The sequence below is a fragment of the Schistosoma haematobium genome, chromosome 1, assembly GCF_000699445.3.
Source record: "Schistosoma haematobium chromosome 1, whole genome shotgun sequence".
Classification (NCBI taxonomy): Eukaryota; Metazoa; Platyhelminthes; class Trematoda; order Strigeidida; family Schistosomatidae; genus Schistosoma; species Schistosoma haematobium.
In genome coordinates, this window is record NC_067196.1 from 90641974 (window position 1) to 90665490 (window position 23517).

A 23517-nucleotide genomic window follows, 5' to 3' on the forward strand; every position below is an offset into this window, starting at 1 on the left:
CTCGTTTTGAATATATTAACAGAAGGTGCTGTCATTACGTGTTCCGGTAGAGAATTCTAGTAATTCGCTACTCGGTGCGAGACACGGAACTCCAGATGTAAACGATTTGATCTCGGTTTTTGAACTTTCTTCGAATGTCCTCTCAAATGATCAGTCCTAGACGGAAGTAAAAGATAAGACATGTTAATACCAAAGCCATTATTAGATCACCCCGTGCTCTACGGTAAGATAAAGGAAATAAGTTAAGGTGTCTCTGTCTGTCTTCATAAGACAGGCCAGATAGACCTTGTGCCATCTTAGTACCTCGTCGTTGGACTCTTTCCAGCACATCTGCTTCATACTTGAGACGATTGTTTCGAGTCCTTAAGGACTCTCTGCTTGAATCCCATATTCTAAATGTGGTCGCACATAAATCGGGTATAATAATCTAAACATTTCATCATCTAAATACTGGAAAGACCTAGGAATAGACCATAATACCCTAAGGCCTTTCGCAGCAGCAGCCTTACAGTGACTAGTGGTTTCGAGATCACTGCTTAATATGACTCCTAAATCTTTGGTTTCTTACTTTGGGTAGCACGAATCCACGTAGTGTATAGTGATACGATTCATCAGAGTCATTTAACTGCATCACTACACTTTTATTAGGATTTACTTCTAGTGACCACCTGTCCAACCATGCCACTAATGAGCTAAGATAATTCTGTAATAATATCCTATCTGACATACTATGTATGGGTCTCCAAATTTTTATGTCATCAGTGAAGAGTAGGGCGAATGATTTTGCTGTAGTTGGTGATTCACTCACATAAAGTAAAAAGAGAAGAGGACCGAGGACTTTATCTTGGGGAACTCCACTTTTTACAGGTACCCACGAGGAGGGAGCCCCATTTACCCTCACCCTTTGTCTTCTGTCATGGAGAAAGTTACTTATCTAATCGACGACTGTATAATGGATTCCAAAACGTTCCAGTTTGAAGTTAAGACCAGAGTGGGAGACCTTATCGAAGGCCTTACTTAGGTCTATGAAGATCACATCCACAGGAACATTCCGATCTTTTGCAGCAGCCCAATCTTCGCTTGCAACGAGATTTATCAAGCATGACAGGCCTCTCCGAAAACCATGTTCTTCCCTAGAGAAAAGATTGTCCTTCAACATAGTTTATAAAAGATATCCGAATGATTTCTCCATCAGTTTTACAACTGCACTAGTTAAGCTAATGGGTCTATAGATACTAACTAAATCCCTACTCCCAGCCTTATACACCGGAATTATTATAGCGTCTTTCCAGTCTCTAGGCAGTCTGGACTGTCTCAGAGACATGTCAAATAGTATCGTTAATGGTTCAGCGATTTCATCTGATATGGCTTTCATAATCCTAGGATGAATATCATCAGGACCACTGGACTTATCAGGTTGGAGATGCCGAAGTAGCCTTAAAACAGGCCTTCCTCTATGACTACAGGGTCCATCAGCGAGCCGCCACGATCACAATGAATCGTTGGTCGTCCCTCATTACCGACAGAATACACTTTACTGAAATATTCCGATAAAGCTTCAGCTTTTTCAGCATCATTTTCGGCCAAGATTGACGGAATTTATTGTATCAAAATTGATGGAATTCCATCGCTTCTCCGAGTTCGCCTTTTTAAATACGAGAATAACCGTTTCGGACTATATCTAGAATCCCTAACCAAATGTTTTTCGTATGATATTCTAGTCTTGCTTATTAACGCTTTACAGGCATTCCTAATCTTACAATAACTGGATCTGTATTGTTCTAAGCCAGTAGAGATGAACATATTCCAGTGCTTCTTCCTTTTCCTAAGAAGTTTCCTGGCTGGTTTAGTTATCCATGGTGGACTTTTATTTGGTCTTCGCGGTACCAGATATGGTATGAACGGGGACGTAACTAAACTAAACTTTAAAACAGACCATGCTTCTTCAACTGATGAGCTAGTATCTACAAACCAATCTGTCTCAGCAGCGCATTCCTGGATGGCTGATATGTTAGCTTTCCATACATTTGGGCGAGCTGTAACCTGATTGTATAACATGTCCCTAGTTCTAAACGCGAATAACAAAACAGCGTGATCGCTGTTCACTAACGGTGGGAGAATATTCAAGTCGACAATATCCTCAGTCTCATGAGTGATTACCAAGTCCAGCAGAGAAGAACCCTGGTTAACACCAAAACGTGTGGGTTGGGATACATGCTGCACTAGTGCATGCTCCATTATTGTTATCAGGAACCTACTATCAAAGGAGTTTATAGATCCTTCTGTGGTCATATCGGTCCAACTAATATCAGGTGCGTTAAAGTCTCCTATTATCAAGCATCTGGTATTTTCACTCCAAAGATGAATGTGCTCTAAAATAAAGTCATCAGCTAAGCAGATCGGGCTGCGATAGATGGCACCGAGCCTAAATGTACTACATCCGATAGCCGATTTGCAGCTAATGACTTCACAAGTACCGCTATCATGGGATTCGCTAGTAGAGGAGCGGATATTTATATTATTGGCTATATATAACGGGACGCCACCTCTTTCTCTACATCTATGTCTATCACTCCTGAGGTAATGGTATCCGGATAATTCTGGAGTAATGTCTAAGTCATGGACTAACCAAGTTTCTCTCACTGCTACGATGAATGGCTTTAATCTGTCCACTAATGCTTCTAAGATGGTGGAGAAGATTTGTAGCTCAAGTGGATGATTTTGGTGGAGTTTTGTTCTGTGAGCTGGATGGTTTGGTCGTGGAACTTTCATCGTCCTTCTGAACGACATCATCAGCACAAACTTCAAATAGAAGTGAAGTGTTCGAATTTCTCCATATGTGTTTCAAAGCTTGTTCTGTGCACCTCGATGTTGATTGGTTCTTATTGACCTTAAATTCGTCGTTGTTTACTTCTTTGTTTTGGTTGTGTCTCCCATTGTTTTGATTTTTGTCCTTATGTTTGTGCATGATTTTTCTGATTGGTTGATAAATTGGGTTGATTTCAATATGCTTGTTGATTGCTGATTGACCTGAGTGCCAGGCTTCTAAAAATTCTCTGGTGTTTTTAGAGTTTCCTCTGTCTAAGATTTCTACATTTTTCCAAGCGAATGATTGTCCGTAGTTATCCACGTGTATTGATATAAGTGACGAAATATCATGGCGTTTGACCGCTAATTGATGTTCATGTATGCGCAGGTGAAGGGGGCGTTTGCTTTGTCCGATGTAGTGTTTTTCGCAGTTGACACAATTTATTTTGTAGATGATGTTTGATTTGTTTTCCTTTGTTATTTCATCTTTTGGTTTGCATGGGATGGTTTGCATAGGATGCATAAGATGAAATGCATCCTAGGATTACTTTAAGGAGTCTGCATGGACGGGGTTCAACATTGTCCTCAGTCCTCTTACCTATTCTAGCCAGTTTTTTTTTACCTGAACTCAGAGTTATCTGGTAAGATACTACGAATATATTCTCTCAGCTTCTCTAAATCATGCGCGTGTCTAATTTTGAGATCAGGGTCGTTCGACTCCAGCAATTTGCTCACAATAATATTCGATGAGATTAGATTCTTCTTCTCAGTCATACCAGGGTGAGTTTCTGTCTTACTATCAGATTTTGGTAGCGCATTTAGTAACTTACAATAAGAGTCCACCAGTGACTTGCTAACCACCTGGGTACTACTTACAGCTTTTTTTTCGTTTTGTTTTCTCCGTACTGTAGTTCATTTTTCACCCCTAGGGCACTGGGACTATTTTTAACAGTGACGGTTTTATCCAGATCTTCGGTTCCCACTAAAGGTGCATTATTAACAATGTCAGAACCAGGTGGTACTACTCCCCCTGTTAATGTCAACGGAGATTTCACTTTTACGTCGGTCAGAGTCGGTTGTTTGAGGCGTCGCGTAACAGCAAGTACACTGACACATTCGTCACTGTCGGTGCCCGTGTTATCAGCGCATGTGCCATCTTTCTTCTTACAGGCCAAAGCCAATAAGCCCATAGCCTCATGCATTAGTAACGTCTTATTTGCACAGAAAAACATGCAGAGCCAATTTGAGTTATGCTTTGAACATATTTTGTGTGCGGTGGGACTTAAAAGGGTGCACATCTTAAGGAACCAATTTTTGCATTCATCACACTGCATTCCTTCTTCCACGGGGAAGAAACAGTTCGGTTGTCCATATTTGTGAGTACTACCAACCATTCTAGTCAGATTAAGGTGCAAAACACAATATGAACACAGTGTCAGTCAACGAGCAAAAGGGCACCACAAGACAAACTTTAGCAAGATTTCAAACCTTAACCAATGTACTTTGATTTAGACCAAGAATTTTTTTGATGCAATAGTCACAACAAGTACAAAGTCACTGTACTTTTTGAAACACCGACAACAAACTAATTTAGAAACGGAAACGATACTCTAATCGAATACTTTAACTGAAATAAATTCAATTAAAGTGAAAACAGTAGTCTTGATGCGTAATGAACGATCAAAACAATAAAATTTACCGAATTATAACGATGTACTGTCCTTAGTTATTGAGAATATGTCAAGATTCACCTTAAAAAGTTCTTGCGGAGTCACTTGGACTACCTCAGATAGCATTTGACTACTCTTATGAAGTAGAAGGTATGTCCACAGTCCGTTCTGCTGTACTGTCTCCAGTTTCCGGATGTAACTCTCAAGGTTCACATTAGAACTAATCTTAGGTAGTTGGTTTGGGGGATTCTCAGAGGTGTTCAAGATGCTGTAAGTCACCAGGTGACCTTAAAGCCACCTTTAGTCTGATGAGTAAAGGTTCAGTGATTAAAGGTGATGTTCATAAGTCTTAAATTTAAGTTCGTGAGCTGATTTCGTGATTCTTCTCCGGACATGCTTCAGTCTGTTTTCATCCTTATGAAGTGAATCAGGAAACACTACGTTTCTATACTCTAAACAGGGTCGAATAAAACTGTTGAAGATCAGGTGAGAACTTCTGCGTCGAATTGGCCGAAAATGCTCCACAACGTTACAATCATAAAATTTACTCGAGAGGTATTTTTGTTGCAGCCAACACAAGACTTCAGATCATAGTATACCAATACTCCTAGATCCGTTACAACAAAAGAATGGAAGCCCGTTACTCAGTTGGGACGTCTGGTATTCGACGGGAAAATCACTATATTAGAAGGAATATACATGTTCAGCCTTCCAATTAAGGAGTGTGAAATTATAGATACCATATTGGGTTCAAGTTTAAAAGATGAAGTCCTCAAAAACATTCCAGTTCAAAAGCAGACTTGTGTTGTCCAGAGAACCCGTTTTAAAGCAATTGTTGCAATGGGAAAACATAACTATCACGTCGGGATCACCAATTTCGTGTCTGTATGTAACCCTCGTTCTACTGATGGAAGAAACCAGACAAGTAGTGAATAGGTCTTTATTTTAGATCTTACTTTAGATCAGTCACAGTAGAGCGTGGGATTATTTGTTCAGACAAACAAAGCCTCTCAACATTCAATATAAGATAATAGGAAATATAATGCCTATACAAAATAAGGAAGTGAATGAATACTTGAACTATATTGTTTTGACATATGCTTAGTTGTTTGAGGTGAATTCTTAACCAATCAACCTAAGCTGTTACAAATTCGTACCTTTTATTATGCAAAGAGTGGAGCAAGTAGGCAACATGATACAAAAATTTAAATGCACAAACATCCTGTCGGTCAGTGGAATAAAATAGGACATGTTATGTCTATGCAAAATAAGGAAGTAACTTTTTTCCATAGTGTTTGTTATATTAGTATGTTGTCAGTTATCTCCTAATCACCTAACGTTGACTGCCAGGACTTCACATTGATAATTAGATGTGTCAGCAGTCAATAATAACAAGTGATCAGAAAGTCTGACAATTTATTATTATTATTATTATTGGTGGCTTTATTCAATATTATGTTTAGGTACAATTTATAATTCTCAGCACGATGCCGTCAAACACAAATTGTACAGGGTCTTTATAAACTTTGTATATTCCTTTGGCTGAACGTATTGTGTACTCAATTCGAATTGATTACGAGATATCAAAAAGGCAAACATGGAACTATCTGAGGTGGTTGTACTCCAGTCGCACTACAGTTGTTGACCCAACATATAAATAAAAAAGATTGAAGTAGGTAGTGGAATCTGAAGGTGTGAGTTAAATTATTTATTTCCTGAATAGAATCATGACATTGTGAACCAAATTAGTGACTGACATCGAAGTGATGATACTGGACATAACTCAATTAAAATTTCTGACACATCCGACGAATTAATTACGAAGCCACTACTCAGCAGCACTATCAACTACTGGTAAACACATCCAACACAACCATCTCTCAAAACCATTATATTTAGAGGTCTAAAAGAGAAATAATGAAGCGATTACACCAACTTATTTAACCCCCTGGTACCACTTTATTTTAACACAGCAACTAATCAAACAACGTCCAAACACGAACAAAATCTAACGTGTTTCAGAAAGCGATTGATAACTCCTCATGAATAAACAAGACATCAATGATCAGCATTTTATCTACGCTTCTCATCAACGTTAGACTTTAGTAAATGGTTCAACCCGGTTTCCAGCCAACACTGAGTGAAAAGTGTTAGGACTGACGAGCACAGGAATGCTATATAAGTGGGCATTTCCAGACCCAGACCATATTTGCGGTACGGGTTAATAACCTTCCTCCGACAAAACTAACTTTCTTCAAACTTGGACTGAGATTCAGAAGAATAGGCACTGTTTAAAGGAACCAAAGGCTAGATTTGAACACTATCTAAGCCATATTAAGTTCTCAATAGGCAAGCTGCTTCCAGAAATAGTGGCAGTGTTTAGCATTCATAAGCTTTACAGAACAAAACAAGAGAGAGATTCTGAAAGTACTCTGGAGAGCTACCCCTTAAAAGTTACTTTTTCTTCTGCTGAAGAAAGAAACTTTAGGACCATGACTCATTGCCGTGAGATCACAGCAAAAGGGTGTAAAACCTCTTGGACTTTAAAATAGACATTTAGTGAGGTTTAAAATTGAAAACTAAGGCTGCAAAACCCTGTTTAAAAGGCGATTCGGATATCCTGGAGGAAGTACAAAGATCAAATACTCGTGTAGATCCAGGATTCCGAGGTTTATTGTATAAAGAGTGGTTAACCACTTAACTATGTATTACCGTAGATCTGATTTCAATGTATGAAATACTATGAAATGATATTGGACCTGAGATAACCTCAATTTTTCTTCCTAGCATATTAAAACAACTCAGAGGACATATAAGACAAGCAGAAGAACCAGAAATGAACAAAATACCAGTTGCATTCAGGTTTTCATAGAGAGTCGTCAGTTTTTGGTGGCCCGAGGATCTGACTCCAAGATCGTATAAATGTTTGTTATCGCCTATTCTCGTATATCATCGTCGACTTAAATCGCGTTATCCAATAACGGAATTAAATAAGTCGAATAACGAGAATGGAATTGTGAATACATATATTTTGTACATGAAGAGAATGAAACAGCAAAGCAAAATGACACGCAGGGAAAATGGCTGGAAAGCCAACTCCATTTCAAGCCGGGCATTACTCAATATTTATAGGCAGACAAAATAAACTACAGACATGTGATGAGTCATGGGACATGAAGTGTACACACATATACGCTCATATGAAAACAGTCAAGGCTAATAAGCGAATAATTAACAAGGTCAAAATATGACTCAAGTAGAATGAATGGAATGGAATGTCCGGAAACTAGAATAAGATATATTATGGGCTAAAACTAATGACTAACACCACAAGTTCTTGGAACCTGTTACACGCTGTGATCGTACCTTCAATTGACTCATTTAAGAAGAGACCAGACACTCTCAGAAGCCTACTAGAAAACGAATAACATAAGCTGAATACCTTCCGTTCCTACTACACAAATGTGAAATTATACTGTATTTGTTGTTTGAATTCATCAACAAGAGTTACGCTATGTAGTTCAGCAGATTTTCGAAAATCCTGACTGTAAGATGGTTGGTACGTCCCATCTTTTGTCATATTTTAAGAAGACTCTTAGCTTGAGTTCTGGAAGTACGTTAGTCGTTTGTTTTTTCACTTGCGCTAAGGTGTAGTTAGGTGTCTACATCACGCGCGAATCAGAGTAGCGAATCCAGTTGTTGATTTGGATGGAGACGAAATGACTCATATAATCTGGGATAAAATCAAATCCACTGTAACTAAAAATGATATTTATCGGATACATAGTAGCTTATATTTCCGTTCGTGGACGTTGAGTGTAAATATTACGACCTGGGACTTCCCAATCGTGACCGAACTAATGATCAAGTAACGATTGAGGCAGCACATGCTATTAAACAATATAATGTGGGGATCAAGTGTGCGACCATAACTCCTGATGAAGAACGTGTAAAAGGTTTGTTATTTTGGATCATCGGTGATTTTCAGAGTTTAATTTAAAAGAGATGTGGCTGTCTCCAAACGGGACTATTCGTAATATCCTTGGTGGTACTGTTTTCCGCGAACCTATTTTATGTGCAAACGTTCCTCGACTTGTTCCTGGATGGACAAAACCGATTGTGATTGGCCGTCATGCTCATGGAGATCAAGTAACTTAACTTGTTTAAATGCAAATAAACGATATAATTCTTAGCCGAAAGTCAAATATTATAAAATACTGCGTTTATTAAGATCAGAAATATATGAGGGTGGAATACTTAGGCCTAGGTTTACGACTGACTTCGCTTTGCCCTAGCCGCGTTCGTCTCACCCTGTATTCATGTATTCACTCCTCGTCTTGTGATCTTGATTTTTAAGTTTATCTTATTATTTTTGTTTCGAATCACTATGACTGTCATTATGTAAACCAATGGAAATTTGTCTCTTACAGTAGTAACGTTTTCGCCTAACATTGTTTATAATAGAACCAATGTTTCATTGCTCATTTTCATGTGCGCCATATATGACTAACACTTCCATTGTTTTCATACATTTTAAACTCATTATTGTTATTGAAAACCCAAGGTATCCGAGTAACAAACTTGTGAGTTTCCGTTTATTCCTGTGACACCATATTTTCGTGTTCTCATTCGTCTGTGGGTAGGTTCTTCAGACGATGAAAATCAATTTCTATTACAATTAAAAGGGTTATTATTCAAAAATGAACTTCCTTTCGTTAGCTGACATCGGTACTTGCAGTTTGATTGCTTTATCATAGTTTCTGTTCATGATTTACGTAATCTTATTCTGCATAAGGCATCCTGTCTTTGATGACATAGTGTCGCTTGTTATTTTGTCAAACACTATATTTTCATAACTTTGCACAGAATGTGAAACCGCCTACAGTTCCAGATAAGAATTGTTAGTTTTTAAATATTACTTCATAACTTCATTTACTGTTGTTAGGGCACACAATGTCAATTCAAATGTATTGTTGAGACGACTAAACCTGTCTGTTCACTGTCCCAACTTGTAACAATACTAGTGAACTAGATAGGTTTGGAAAGTTTCAGCTTGAGTTTGGAAAGAAAAGGAGGCTGAGTGGCCTGTGTTAGTCATGACAATAGTAATCTTCCAGTTGACCTAACCATCGAATGGATTAACGGATGGAGCTTCAGTCACGTTTTGAAGTAATGAATTCCATTCGTTGATGATGCGATTGGAAAGTCGATAGTTAGCTGACAAGTTAAGGCTCTTTACTCGAACGCTACTAGTTGAGCCAGAGCTTATGGCGAACTGTCACCTGAATTTGCAACCTTCAGTGGTGTCCGTCAAGGTTGTCCAATATCTCCATTTTTTTCCAACCTCATCATAGACATAATGATGGAAATAACGTTCTCGTCGACTGAATTCTCGGACATTGGTCTCCTTCCAGGAGGTCCACTTAGAATACGCAGATGACATAGTTCTGTTTGGTGAAATTATTTATTTATCTGAACACTAATATTGGTACAAAGGAGCACCGAATACATATGCGCCACCTAAGTCACTTGATTTGTGTGTGGACTGTTATACTGCCCAGGTGCCCAAAACGAAGCCGGTTCTGTTCTACTGTACGGCTGCGAAACGTGGCCATTAAGAGTAGAAAATACTCGTAAGTTACTACTACTTGATCACAGATGTCTTAGAAATATTGCTTGTATCTTCTGGGATCACGGGGTAAGTAATAGTGAGGTCAGACAGGGTATTAGGGAATGATGGTAAATCAGTTGATGAGGTTGTGAATTTTTATGGACTGAGATGGTTGAAACACGTGTTACGTATACTTGAACACCGATTACCACAAAGCACAATGCTGACTAGTGTTGAGGATGGTTGGAAGAAAGTTAGGGGCGGCCAAACCAAAACGTGGCATCAGTGCCTGAAGTCACTAACTTCTAGTCTGAGCCATGTTGGTAGATGCAGACTACTAGGTTGGGGTCCGCGTGACAATCGTAACCAATAGTTTGAGACTGGGTGTCATGGCTCAGAATCGATCACAATGGCGTAGGTGTGTACATTCTCTGTCCTCTCTTAAACTTTCTACGTACTAATTCTTTCTTCCTGTACCATGCCTTTATACGCAATCTTTCTCTTATAAATTACCACCACTGAATTAACTACTTCTATGAATCCGGTGTTCATCTTGTTGTGCTAATGAGGTATGGTAACTTGGACTGATACACATATGTGCCTGGTCACACGTTGTAGCTGACTGACAGCTGACAAGTAATTTGTTCTGGGATTGTAGACCATTTTATGATATCTCCGTAAATTCTCTGTTTTGCAAGAGGAGAATACAGGACATATCGGATGTTAATTTATCATTAAGTAATTAAAAAACTGCAATCAAGTCACATCTGGCCCTTCAATGTGACAAAGGAAGTAGGTTTGGTTTAGCCAGTTCGCCATTATACCGGAGCTTTGAAATTCCGGGAATTAACTTAGTTGTGGTTCTTTGAACGAACACTGTATACAAAGTCAAAAAGATTTTTAGCATCGACATGGCTGATGGCTTTACGTATAGGCCATGGGGTTTTGATACTTTTTTTGGCTATCACACGGTAGTGTGTAGTAGTTTTTATGTCTTGGCTAACGATGAGTTTCAGGTCATTTTGTCTGAACAACGGGCATCTCTGTGTTATTTACCGTGTATGTATCTGTACCTTGGTGACCAATATTAATCACAATGAACTTGAAAGCATTCATCTGCAACTGCCAAATTCTAGACTATTCATATGTCTTATCTAGGTCGTTTTGAAGCTCTAAACTATCACTTTTACTTTTTATCGCTCTCCATATCTTGATATCTTCAGCACTGGTGGTAAGAGACTAGGAAGTTTATATACAAACAGGAGGAACAACATTGGCCCCAAAACTGTGCTTTGAGATACCTCGCTAAGCACAGTTTCCCAGCTAGACAGCTCGTAGTTAACCCGTACACTTAAATAAATCGCCTCCAATCTCGATATTGCTTAACTTAGAGGACAGCTGGTTGTGAGGAACTTTGTTGAAAGCCTTACTAAATTCAATGTAGGCTACATCTGTCGATAAATTTTGATCTTTGAGAGTGCACCAACTCTCATGAGCTACTAATAAGATTATGAGACATGAATAACTTGTTTTAAAGCCGTTCTGCTTTTCAAAATGAATCCAGTTTTCGTCGAAATAATTCCGAATAATGTTTTTTTAAATTTAGCAACTACGCTGGTTAGGCTTATGGGTCGATAGTCCCCAGTCTTGTGTTTTGTACCCATTTTGAAGACAGGATTTACTGTGGGTCAATATGAGATCTACAATAGGGCGGGACACATAATGAACCTCCTTTCTTGAATTTTCGTCCCCAACAGACCACTTTGAATTCAGTTCTTCCTGCGTTGGGCCATGTAGTTCAATCAACTCTGAACCTGTTTGGGACGAGTGCACACCGATTGTGTATCGACAGATAGAACATCATTACATCCATTTCGGTTGCGCTTGCTAATATGCCGTTAAGCAGCGTTCACCATTGCAAGTTGTTTGCATCCGAGCAGCATCCATTTTTACCAAATCGTTTGAAAGCAGCAGGCGTTAGATTCGTGCAAACTTTGTGGTACTATTATTTGCCCTCATTGCGCTGCACGCTACTCCACAGGGTATCCACAGCCTGAGTGTTGACGGTTGCTTCTTTTGCATTTCCGAGTCATCAGTCAGAGATTTTCAAATTACTTCGATACCACAGTGTGTATAGGAGGAACTTATGGAACCTTCTTGGACACTTTTATGAGTAGCTGAGAAAATCGTCAACATCACACGGAATTCATGCGATGGATTACACTACAAGTCGTGAATGGAGGACAACTGACAGATGCGTTCCAGGTAAGGACCGGAGTAAGACAAGGCTGCTTACTCTCCCTCTTTCTCTTTCTTCTGGTGGTTGACTGGATTATGAAGACCTTGACATCTGAAGGAAAACACGGAATACAATGAACAGCTCAGAATCAATTAGACGATTTGGACTTCGCAGATGACCTAGCCCTCCTATTGCATACACACGAACAAGTGCAGATAAAGATAGCAAGTGTAGCAGCAGTCTCTGCATCAGTAGGTCTCAACATACACAAGGGGAAAACCAAAGTCTTGAAATACAACACGGAGAAAAGCAATCCAATCACACTTAGTGGCGAAACTCTGGAATATGTAGAATCCTTCACATACCTGGGAAGCATCATCGATAAACGAGAAGGATTTGGATGCAGACGTAAAGGCGAGGATTGGTAAAGCAAGGGCCGCATTCCTACAATTGAAGAACATATGGAACTAAAAACAACTTTCAACCAATACCAAAGTCAGAATCTTCAATACGAACGTCAAGACAGTTCTACTGTATGAGACTGAAACTTGGAGAACTTCCACAACCATCGTCAAAACGTACAAGTATTTCTAGACAATTTTCTATACAAGATACTCAGTGTCCGTTGGCCGGATACTATCAGCCACAGCTTACTGTAGGAGAGAACAAAGCAGCTTCCATCTGAAGAGGAAATTAGAAATTAGACCTTGGAAATTAATAAGATATATATATTGCGGAAATCATCAATTTGCATCACGAAGCAAGCGCTAACTTTGAATCGTGATGGGAAACGAAAAAATGACAGACCAAAGAACACAATACGTCAAGTATTGGGAACAGACATCAAAAGGATGAATAGCAATTGGAACGGTTAGTCAAGGATTGGATTGGATAGAGAATGTTAATGGGCAGCCTATGCTCCTCCACGAGGAGTAAGTACGTAATTAGTAAAAATGCCACTAAGTTGATAAAAAAATTCGAAATAAGGAAGTTTACAATTGACTAATCACTTAGTAGTGACTAGTGTTCTATTTTTCGAATCCTTAGTGTCGATCGAATGTTACTGATCAAGTTGCAATATGGGCACTAGTCTATGTAACTGGACATCACATTCATTATGGTGAGAAGTAAGGTAGTTTGCCGACTAACTCCATAAAGATTAGAAAATCAGATGGTTTGTGTTTTCTGCGTATTCACCATTGTTATAATTGTGATACCCGAATATCGTGTGTAGTACAGATTTTTCAGTGTTTTTGTAGTGAACAAGAACACCAGTGGGGACAATCGAATGTATTTAACACAAAATTACAGGACTTGTTAATAAAATCTAATAATCAAATAGTAAATACATAATTTGCAAAATGTCCATCAATTGTCTCATAATGACTCAGACTTCATTGTTCTTTCATTTTCATACAAATTGCATTCTGTTTTCATTCTTCACTGTTCGATCTTCTTGTCTATATGCTGCCAGACATTCTGTTCACAACTAACATCATATACTAATTATGTCAATATAATTAGTACACACATTATTCCCGGGTTACATAAATATGTGTGCGCCTGCGATCTGAGTAACCATGTGCCACTGACTAAAATTCTTCCTTAACTCTAGCTTTTATTGATTCATAATTCCCTCACTAAGTTATCTTTTTTAAACTCTTATTTGTTTCTTACCTTTGCAATATCACACTGTTCTATTTCAAAAATCTCACTGCCTATGATATGCGCTTCATAGTGGGGAATAGTGTTTTTACTATGTATTATTTTGTCACTTGATACCTGTTCACAAAATTTCGGCACATTCATAAAAATGTCTTGCTTTTGTTTACTTTCTCCACATTTGGCACAAGTGAGATTTATACGAAAGAGCAATTACACTGCTTACCCATGCATTGTTTTATAGTTGATGCATCGTATTGTAGATCGTGAGAATTCATACGGGTATATACTGTTTGCCCTACATTTCTATCCTCATTTATCTATCTTATTCTCTCACTTATGTAGTGGTTACTAATTAACTTCATTTTTTTCACGCTTTCCATTGTCTTAATTATTTTCCTGTATGAGTATTATATAATTGATGATCCGTATATTTCAATTTGATTTTACAAGTACAAAGCTACAGATATGGTCATTAAAGAACAAGGTGTTTTGGAACTTGTATTTACACCCAAATCGTCTGGACTTGAAAAACGTGTGAAAGTTTTCGACTTCAACGGAGGTGGAATAGGCCTTAGTATGTACAATACAGATGAAGTATGTAAATAGCGGTTTTTACTTTATGGTTTGATTAATGTTTGTCATTTACCTCTATATTATGTTTAAAAAAAACAACGTCTAATGTTCCAATTACGTTCCGCGAAATCCTATTTTGGTTCACATATATTCAGTAAGTCATTTTAGCTTAAGTGGTGAATTTGTGCCGCCAAGTTTATCTATGGTTTAAGAACAAATTGTCTGTCGTAAACAAATAAAACATGGTGAGTCATAGTTATAAAGTCTGTTGCAATCTCAATTCAAGGATTGATAAACCAACTTTATATTAAATTCCTTCAACACATTTGTCATGTTCAACATGAAGTATGATATGCAAATAATCTTATTTCCATATTTACCACTAATCATTCAAGTTTACAATATTTCACTCTGAAATTCCATTTCTTGATGATTGACTAATCAAAAATGGTGGGACAGTTTATTAATTAATTTATTTTAACATATAGATATTGGTCCAAGGAGGCACCAAATACATATGCGTCATACAGACCTCATTTGATATGTGTGAGGGCTGTGATACTGCCCAGGTACCCAAACCGAATCAGTTAAGAGATTATGTGTTGAAAATCAAATTGGGTGAATAATTGGTTAAATTTCTAGGTTATATACCATTAAAGAATATATAATCAAGTATCATAACTATATTAAAAGTAAATATTTATAGCAAACAGTTACTTAAGAGTTTTGATTTGATTCTGATTGGAACGATCCAGACTTCACAAATTCATAGTTCCAAGGTGATTTCAAATATAATGACTATAAATTAAATAATATATTTATCATATCCCTTATGAATAGAAAAATTAGATTTTCTGACGTTTTGTGACTCAGTGTAAACCACTTCTTCAGAGAATAAATAACCTAATCAAAATTAATCCAAGTTTAAATACTAAAAAGGAACAACACAAGAATATTAGGTGGGATCAGTCAAAAAGTACTTCTGAACGAGTTCATTCCACAAATGACGAAAGTCGGTAGAAGCCAATCGTGCCGAAATTTTGTCAGACACCTGTCTATCAGGACTGATGCGACTCTCAAGTTAAGAGGGCAATACACTGAACTACTTCATTAAATATCATTAGTTTAAGCGCTAACACATGCCTAGTAGACGGTTAAAAGTTTATTTGAGAGCGAAGAGTGGATTAATAATTACGGTATACTTAAAAGTGATAACCAATTCACGAAATGTATTCACATCAGATTTTTACAATCAGTACTGAAAGACGTAGAAATTAAATTGAATTGAATAGAAGGGAAGCATTAATGAAATTTATTTACAAATTATGCTTATCTTATTTCCATATTTCCATCCAACCTTGAAATTAAGAGACATGTTGTGTGTTATACTTTTGGAAGCTCTGTTGAATTGGTTGATTCAAAATACATTTTGTTTGCCAAACCACCTGATAGCAAACCATAGTCATTTTTTTGGATAAAGCAAAAGTTACCACAGCTGAAAGTTTTAAAATGTGCTCTCTAAGCTTCGATATCAAACTATTCTTCACATGTGAGCACATCTGTCAATATATTGTAGTGAATAGTAACAAAGTATTTAGTATAATCATGATATTCAACTTCAAATCCTTCTGTTTTTATCACCCACAAGATCCATCCAACAATTCTTAGAGGTCTAGGCTCAAACCTGCTTCACAATTCAGAAGCTTTAATTACCTATAGTTTAAGGCATAAGTTGTATACAGAATATTTAATGATGTATCTCTATTTATCTAATTTTATTTTACTTGATCTTTACATAGTGTCCATACATTTTTGTTTCATTGAAAAAAAATGTTTCCACTCATAATGTTAAATTATTATTCTCATTATGACTAATTTCAACCTGTCAAACTCATTGTACTTTTAGTTTCTCTTTTTATATTAATTATTAAATAGTTACTAAATTTCATAGACTTTTCCATAGTTATTTGCTCATTTAGTAATTTTATGCACAGCTTATACCATAATAAGCCCGCAACTGCCCTGATACAACCGAGGGTAGGGAGAGTCTGCTCTCCCTCTCGAAATGCTCTCATATGGCCACGCGTATACAGCCACTGCCAGGCAAGTCCTACTCATTGGCTTCTCAAGGCAGCGGTGTCGTTTACGAACTTGATAGCGAATGTCCATCGCTTTAATCGGGTTGGTGGGTATGGAAGATTGACCTAGGGGAGTTGGAAAACCCTGATTCCAAACCAGTTAGTTGTGCACATGGGCTCCAGGATCCTGAAGGAACAAATGGCTACCATGAGACTGCATCTCCTGACGTTGATTCACTGCCCGGTGAATCAGACTTTTAGGTCCAATGCTCCGAGTGTGGTCTCCTAAGAAAACCACCTGATTCGGTCTGGGCACCCTGTCAGTATCACAACCCACACACAAATCAGGTGACTTGTGTGACGCATACGTATTCGGTGCTCCTTTGTACTAATATTAATCTGTTCAAATAAATAATGATAATTTATTAAACATACTAGTTTCCTTTATCCTGATAATTTTTCAATATTAAAGTTTTTATTTATTTATTTAGAGTATTTATGGTTTTGCACGTAGCTGTTTCGAATATGCATTAAATAAAAATTGGCCTTTATATTTGAGTACTAAGAACACTATCTTGAAACAATATGATGGTAGATTCAAAGATATATTTCAAGAGGTGTATAGCCAGTAAGAAACTTGATTTTTAACTCATTTATTAGTAATATACTTTCTTCAACTATTTTATAAATGTATGTACAATCGAAGTGATGATTATCAAATTTTTTAATTATTTAATTGTGACGTAGTCTATAGCACGATCAAGGACAGACAAAAGCACTATACTAAATATAATAACGTTACTTTAGTGTATTGTGGTGTATGGTTAATAGGGGAATCCAAGATGTCTATTCCGTCCTATATAAGATTTATTTACTAAATGTACTTGCATATTAGCGTTGATGTTCACATTGAGACTTGAACCCAGCACTTTCCGCTTTTAATACACATATAACAATAGAAAGTGATGAATTCCAGTTCTAAATATTAACGACGGGAACTTCTAAACCTTTTATAATGAGAATCTTCTGTTAGAAAAACAAAAGGAAAAAGTCAGTAATGTTAGTGATAATATTAAAGGCAATATGAAACATTAAAAAGATAAATTTCAAACAAGAACTCAAGTGATTTCATTCAGCTTAAAGTTAGGTCTTACGGTTTACCAATAATACGACATAAGACTACAGCCATATGTGGTAAAATCTACTGGGTTGCACAATTTTTCGGACTCCGACCAGGAAGTTGTAGGCTGCCACTTAGCACTAATCTAGCAAACTTTTTCTTTTTGTGACTTACAGAAGGCAGAAGTGTTATATATTTCTTTCAATGAGTAAATTGTCAAATGTCGAAATAGTTGTTTTACTTTAACTCTCCATCTTATTCATTTATTCTTTCCTACCATTTCCGTGGAATTATTTTATATAGTTCATGTTTGAATATTGGGTAAGTGGTCACCAAGTTCACTGCTAACCTATTCACTTAAGGAAGAAGTATCGTTCAACGGTTTGGCAATCAGGAATTGATGACTGTCCATATGCATTTGATAGTATTTCAATACATCTCGTTTATAGTAATACATACCCCTTTCAACAATTAGGTCGTACATAAAAAATTCTTAGGTAGATGTTCAGTGCGCTATTATCATTTTCTTTATATATCTATCTTATAAGGGATTATCAAAAGAAGTTTGAAAATAATAAAATCTGGTATGAACATCGATTAATTGATGATATGGTGGCACAAACACTTAAATCAGATGGCGGTTTTGTTTGGGCTTGTAAAAATTATGATGGTGATGTTCAAAGTGATGTTATTGCTCAGGGTAATTTCAACCTTCTTAACTATGATTTTTAGAGTACAAGTAAGATAATTGATTTCTGTCTGATCTATATTGACTTACAGTTTACATGTTTTCAATCACAGACTGCATGAAAATCAGTAGCTGATGTACCTTTGTCATTAAGGCCCAAAATATCCTTAAATTTGATTAGATTTGAAATTGGCAAAATATTAATGTCACAAACAGATCTGAATCAATGGATTTTTTGCGATAATTGGCCTAATGCTTTACCAAATAATCTGAAATTTGATTGTCGAAAGGTCCAGTATTTTACTGTGATCAACAAACTAGTTTAATCGATACGTAATCGGTCTGGTCTAGTCATTTATTATCTGCATCCTGACATAACTCGGAATTTTGAAAAATCTCCATTAACCTATTATGAAATGTGGATTTTCTCTTTAAATTACTTATTTATTTATTATTATTTATTTGAACAGATTAATATTAGTACAAAGGAGCACCGAATACGTATGCGTCACACAAGTCACTTGATTTGTGTGTGGGTTGTAATACTGACAGGGTGCCCAGACCGAATCAGGTGGTTTTCTTAGGGGAACACACCCGGAGCATTGGACCTAAAAGTCTGATCCACCGGGCAGTGAATCAACGTCAGGAGATGCAGTCTCATGGTAGCCATTTGTTCCTTCAGGATCCTGGAGCCCATGTGCACAACTAACTGGTTTGGAATCAGGGTTTTCCAACTCCCCTAGGTCAATCTTCCATATCCACCAACGCTAGATCATGATAAGCTAATAAATACAGCGAAAATCTACTAGAAATCAAATAACCTAACTTTGTACTCAATAAATTAATACGAATGAAATGCACTGAAAGTCAATTAACAGTACAGTGAGAAGCTGTGACCAGTGGAGCTAATCCATGTCGGGTAGAGACAGGTATCCACCTCAGTACATCAGAAGATGGTCGCGCAATTTCGTGGATTGGTTGGTGTTGGACACTATCACCTTTGGATGCCGGCTCAGGGGTCCAGTAGATTAAGCGTTCGCGCGCGAGAAACTGAAGGCCCTGAGTTTGAAGCCCGCAAGCGGGACCGTGAATGCGCACTGCTGAGGAGTCCCACAATAGAACGAAGCGGCCGCCCAGTACTTCCAGGTTTCCAAAGGTGGTCTAACATCAATCGGTTAGTGATCTTAATCAATAACAGAACATACTTTGGGTCAGTATGTGAATTTGAAAATTTATTTCTTCAAAAATGTATTTTATTTAGCAATTTAGTATTTCTATTAGTTTAATATTCGTCAGAAATATTGATTTTCAATCCTTTCAATAGAGTCTTTAACTTTTCTTATGCTCATAGTTTCAGCTACTTGTTTTTGAACAAATCAAATTACAATTAAGAAGGATTGCCATTGATTTTTAGTGGTACCATACTTGCTAAATCATTTTAGTTGTGCTACCTTTTTAATAATAACAAAGTGTCTGTCATTTTTATCCCATCTCTGTTAATGAACAAGTTTATGCTCTTCTAAGTAGTCTATAGTTTAATGTGAAAGGATATACTATTGTGGTTTAAATTCTACAGTCATGTAGTTGTTTTTTAATGACAAAATTATCAATCTAAAATGAGTCTCAAATTGTATATGATATTTGTTTCATATAAAATTGTATATTTTTAAGGTTATGGATCATTAGGTCTTATGACATCTGTATTAATGTGTCCTGATGGAAAAACTATTGAATCTGAAGCAGCTCATGGAACTGTTACACGTCATTATAGAGAGCATCAAAAAGGTCTTCCAACTAGTACAAATCCAATTGCTTCTATATTTGCATGGACTAGGGGTTTGGAACATAGAGGCAAATTAGATGGAAATAATCAGTTAATTGAGTAAGTTTTATTTATTTGTATAAAAAGTAACCTAATGAAAAATCTCTGTTATGTTTTTATTAATCATTCGTAATATAGTGACTTAGTCAAACTATTGACTTGTTCATTATGTAATACTTAGATTATGAAATCATGTAGGTAAAAAATATGCTATTGTTATGTGAGATGATTTCTGGATTAATGTATGTTTTCGAACAATCTGACATGGATGAGGTTGAGAAGAATACTGTTGTATGGTTGTTCTAAAATAATACTGTAAATAAGCTGACGAACTTTGAAGCAATGAATCAATTTTATACATTAGGAATTTGGAAATTAAACCATTGTTTTGAGGATTATTACAAGGAGTGTATAGAGTACCGATCAGTAGATGAAACGATAGAGTATAATCAAGAGATAACTTCACGATATTAAACTAGTGATACAAGGTAGAGATTAACTGTTATCGAAAACTTTGGGAACACATGTTTTTGCTTTATTATCAGTCAGTCATCTATACCGTAGAAGCAGGTACATATATGCGTCGATCCAAATTGTCATACCGCGTTAGCACAACAAGATGAACACCAAATTCATAGAAGTAGTCACTTCAATGGTAGTAATATATAAAAGAAAGATTTTATTTAAGGAAGAAATAATTAGTTTGTAGAAATAAAGGTATAAAGCAATTTCAATTTCATGGTTTAAAAGAAGACAAGCACTGTATACACTTACCCCATTGTGATCGATTTTGAGCCATGTCACCCAGAGTCTCCAACCACTGGTTACTATAGTTACGCGGACCCCAACCGAGTAGTCTGCATCTATCGACATGGTTCAGACTAGGAGGTAGTGCTTTTATGGACTGGTGTCACGTTTTGGTTTGGCCACCCCTAACTTTCTTCCAACAATTTCCAACAGTAGTCAGCATAGAAGTATCTGTTCGAACGGTAATTCAAAAAATATTTTACGCTCGTTCATTTATCGCTGACATCGGTCCTAAGTAGTGTTGCACTAAGCTCCACATTTACATTGAACAAACTCGATTGAGTCTGCATTAATATTCTTCTTTGTATTACTTAAGTAAAAATATTCACTGTAATTAAATCGTAGTAGTTGCATCGTAACCTATTGGGTCCTAAATAGCAATCAAAAGTGAATTCTATCATCAAATTAATGGGCTGGCTAAAACACGTTCAACAAATATGTACAGTAGTTTTAGTGTGAAACTTGAATTTATGAGTAGGACATTTTGATATAATTTAAATGGTTCATATGAACTTGTTGGTCATGAATGAAATAATGCGAATAGTTGACAGTAGCTTTCTTCAGATTAAAATTAATTCTTAGTCGTCTTACAGTTATTGTTAGTGTAATTTTGATGCTCGACATTACTTAGTATTTCGAACGAAATTGATTAAATGCTCTAGATAGACAATTAGTTGGTTCTGATTGTTAAAAGATTGATGGAATATTTCTACTATAGAATAGTGAGGTTAGACACAGGGTATTAGGGAATGATGGTAAATCAGTTGATGAAATTGTGAATTTTTATCGACTGAGATGGTTGAGACACGTGTTGCATATACTTGAACACCGATTACCACAACGCGTGATGCTGACTAGTGTTGGAGATGGTTGGAGGAAAGTTAGTGGCGGTCAAACCAAAACGTGGCATCAATACTTGAAGTCACTAACTTCTAGTCTGAGCTATGTTGTTAGATACTACTGGACTACTTGGTTGGGGTCCGTGTGACTATCGTAATCAATGGTTGTAGACTCTTGGTGACATGGCTTAGAATCGATCACAATGGTGTGGGTGTATACACTCTCTGTCTTCCCTTAAACTATGAGATTAAATTCGCTTCATATCTTTATTTCTACAAACCAATTCTTTCTTCCTGTACTGTCTTTATATGCATTCTTTCTTCTATATATTACGACCACTGATTTAACTACTTCTATGAATTCGGTGTTCATCTTGTTGTGTTTATGAGGTATGGCAACTTGGATCGATGCATATATGTACCTGATCCTACGTTGTAGCGGACTATAGAATTTTATTATAATCAAATATATACTGATCATGTTTTCAATTTGATTCCAAATTAAAATTATTGTAAATTATTCTTTCTAAAATTTGTATTTATTTATTTTCATTTGATTCACAGATTTTGTCATCATCTAGAAAAAGCTTGTATTAATACTGTAGAATCAGGTAGAATGACAAAAGATTTAGCTATTTGTATCTATGGTAGTAAAAATGTGAAATTAGAACATTATTTAACAACGATGGATTTCTTAGATGCAATTGTTGATCGATTTAAAAAACAAATCAATTTGAAATAGTTTATTTATTTTACTGGGTTTGTTTCCTTCCTCCCTCCCTCATTTCCTACTAAGTTTTAATGACAAAAATTGATCAATGTAAACACTTCTTCTGTCATGGTGAATTTTTTTTGATTGTTTAATACTATTGATAAGTTTGTACTTCGTTATTATTATTATTATTATTTTTTTGTAATTCATATCAAATAAAGAATATTTTCATCATCTCAAAAGATTTTTGTTGTGATGGCCTATGGTGTCCAAAATCAGATACTGATATACGGTGTGTTATATGTGTTAATCTCCAAACTGACTACTTAAACGAGAACACAAGAGTGAGAATGGAAGTGTAAAGGACTACCGAATGAAATGCACGGATATTTATATATACTTATCATTCTAATATTTAGGGAACTGATCCATTAGTTAGCGAATGTAATACACTTGTTAAAATCATGAGTCAATTGAAGCTAGATCACCATGGAGAACCTGGAAGCACTGGACGGCCGTTTCGTCCTAATATGGGAATCTTCAGCAGTGCGCATCCACGATCCCGCACCCCGCGGCGTTCGAACCCAGGACCTATCGGTCTCGCGCCAGGCGCTTAAACAACCAGACCACTGAGCCGGCATCCAATGGTGTTAGTGTCTAACCTCAACCAATCCACGAAGAAAAGGAGTTCTTATATATTGTTTTCAATACTTTTCAAATATTTAAATAATCGATACAAAGGTGAACAATTACCTACCTATCTGATATCATTGAGAAAAGCTATGAATTATTTCTTTGTTTGACTGTGTCAGTCTACACTTTAGACTAACCTTAACCTTGTCTAGATTTTCATTTAACCTATGTCTGGAACAAATAATAATGACC

At 36.6% G+C, this 23517-nt stretch overlaps 1 protein-coding gene across 3 annotated transcripts; it reads left to right on the top strand.

The window, feature by feature from the left end:
* Positions 1 to 7994: 7994 nt before the first annotated feature.
* IDH2_1 (NAD-dependent isocitrate dehydrogenase) lies at positions 7995 to 23081 on the top strand. 3 transcript variants are annotated; one of them, XM_051210044.1, is made up of 8 exons: positions 7995 to 8091; positions 8127 to 8233; positions 8269 to 8627; positions 14444 to 14587; positions 17136 to 17272; positions 18313 to 18464; positions 20124 to 20334; positions 22485 to 23081. In XM_051210044.1, the coding sequence occupies exons 3-8, from the start codon at positions 8484 to 8486 to the stop codon at positions 22660 to 22662; spliced, it is 966 nt and encodes a 321-aa protein (XP_051075530.1). In that variant the 5' UTR covers positions 7995 to 8091; positions 8127 to 8233; positions 8269 to 8483; the 3' UTR covers positions 22663 to 23081. The 3 variants fall into 3 exon arrangements, with proteins under 3 accessions (XP_051075530.1, XP_051075529.1, XP_051075531.1); XM_051210043.1 differs by having other exon boundaries at positions 8127 to 8434; positions 8467 to 8627; positions 20124 to 23081; XM_051210045.1 differs by having other exon boundaries at positions 8005 to 8091; positions 8127 to 8627; positions 18313 to 18503.
* Positions 23082 to 23517: the final 436 nt, after the last annotated feature.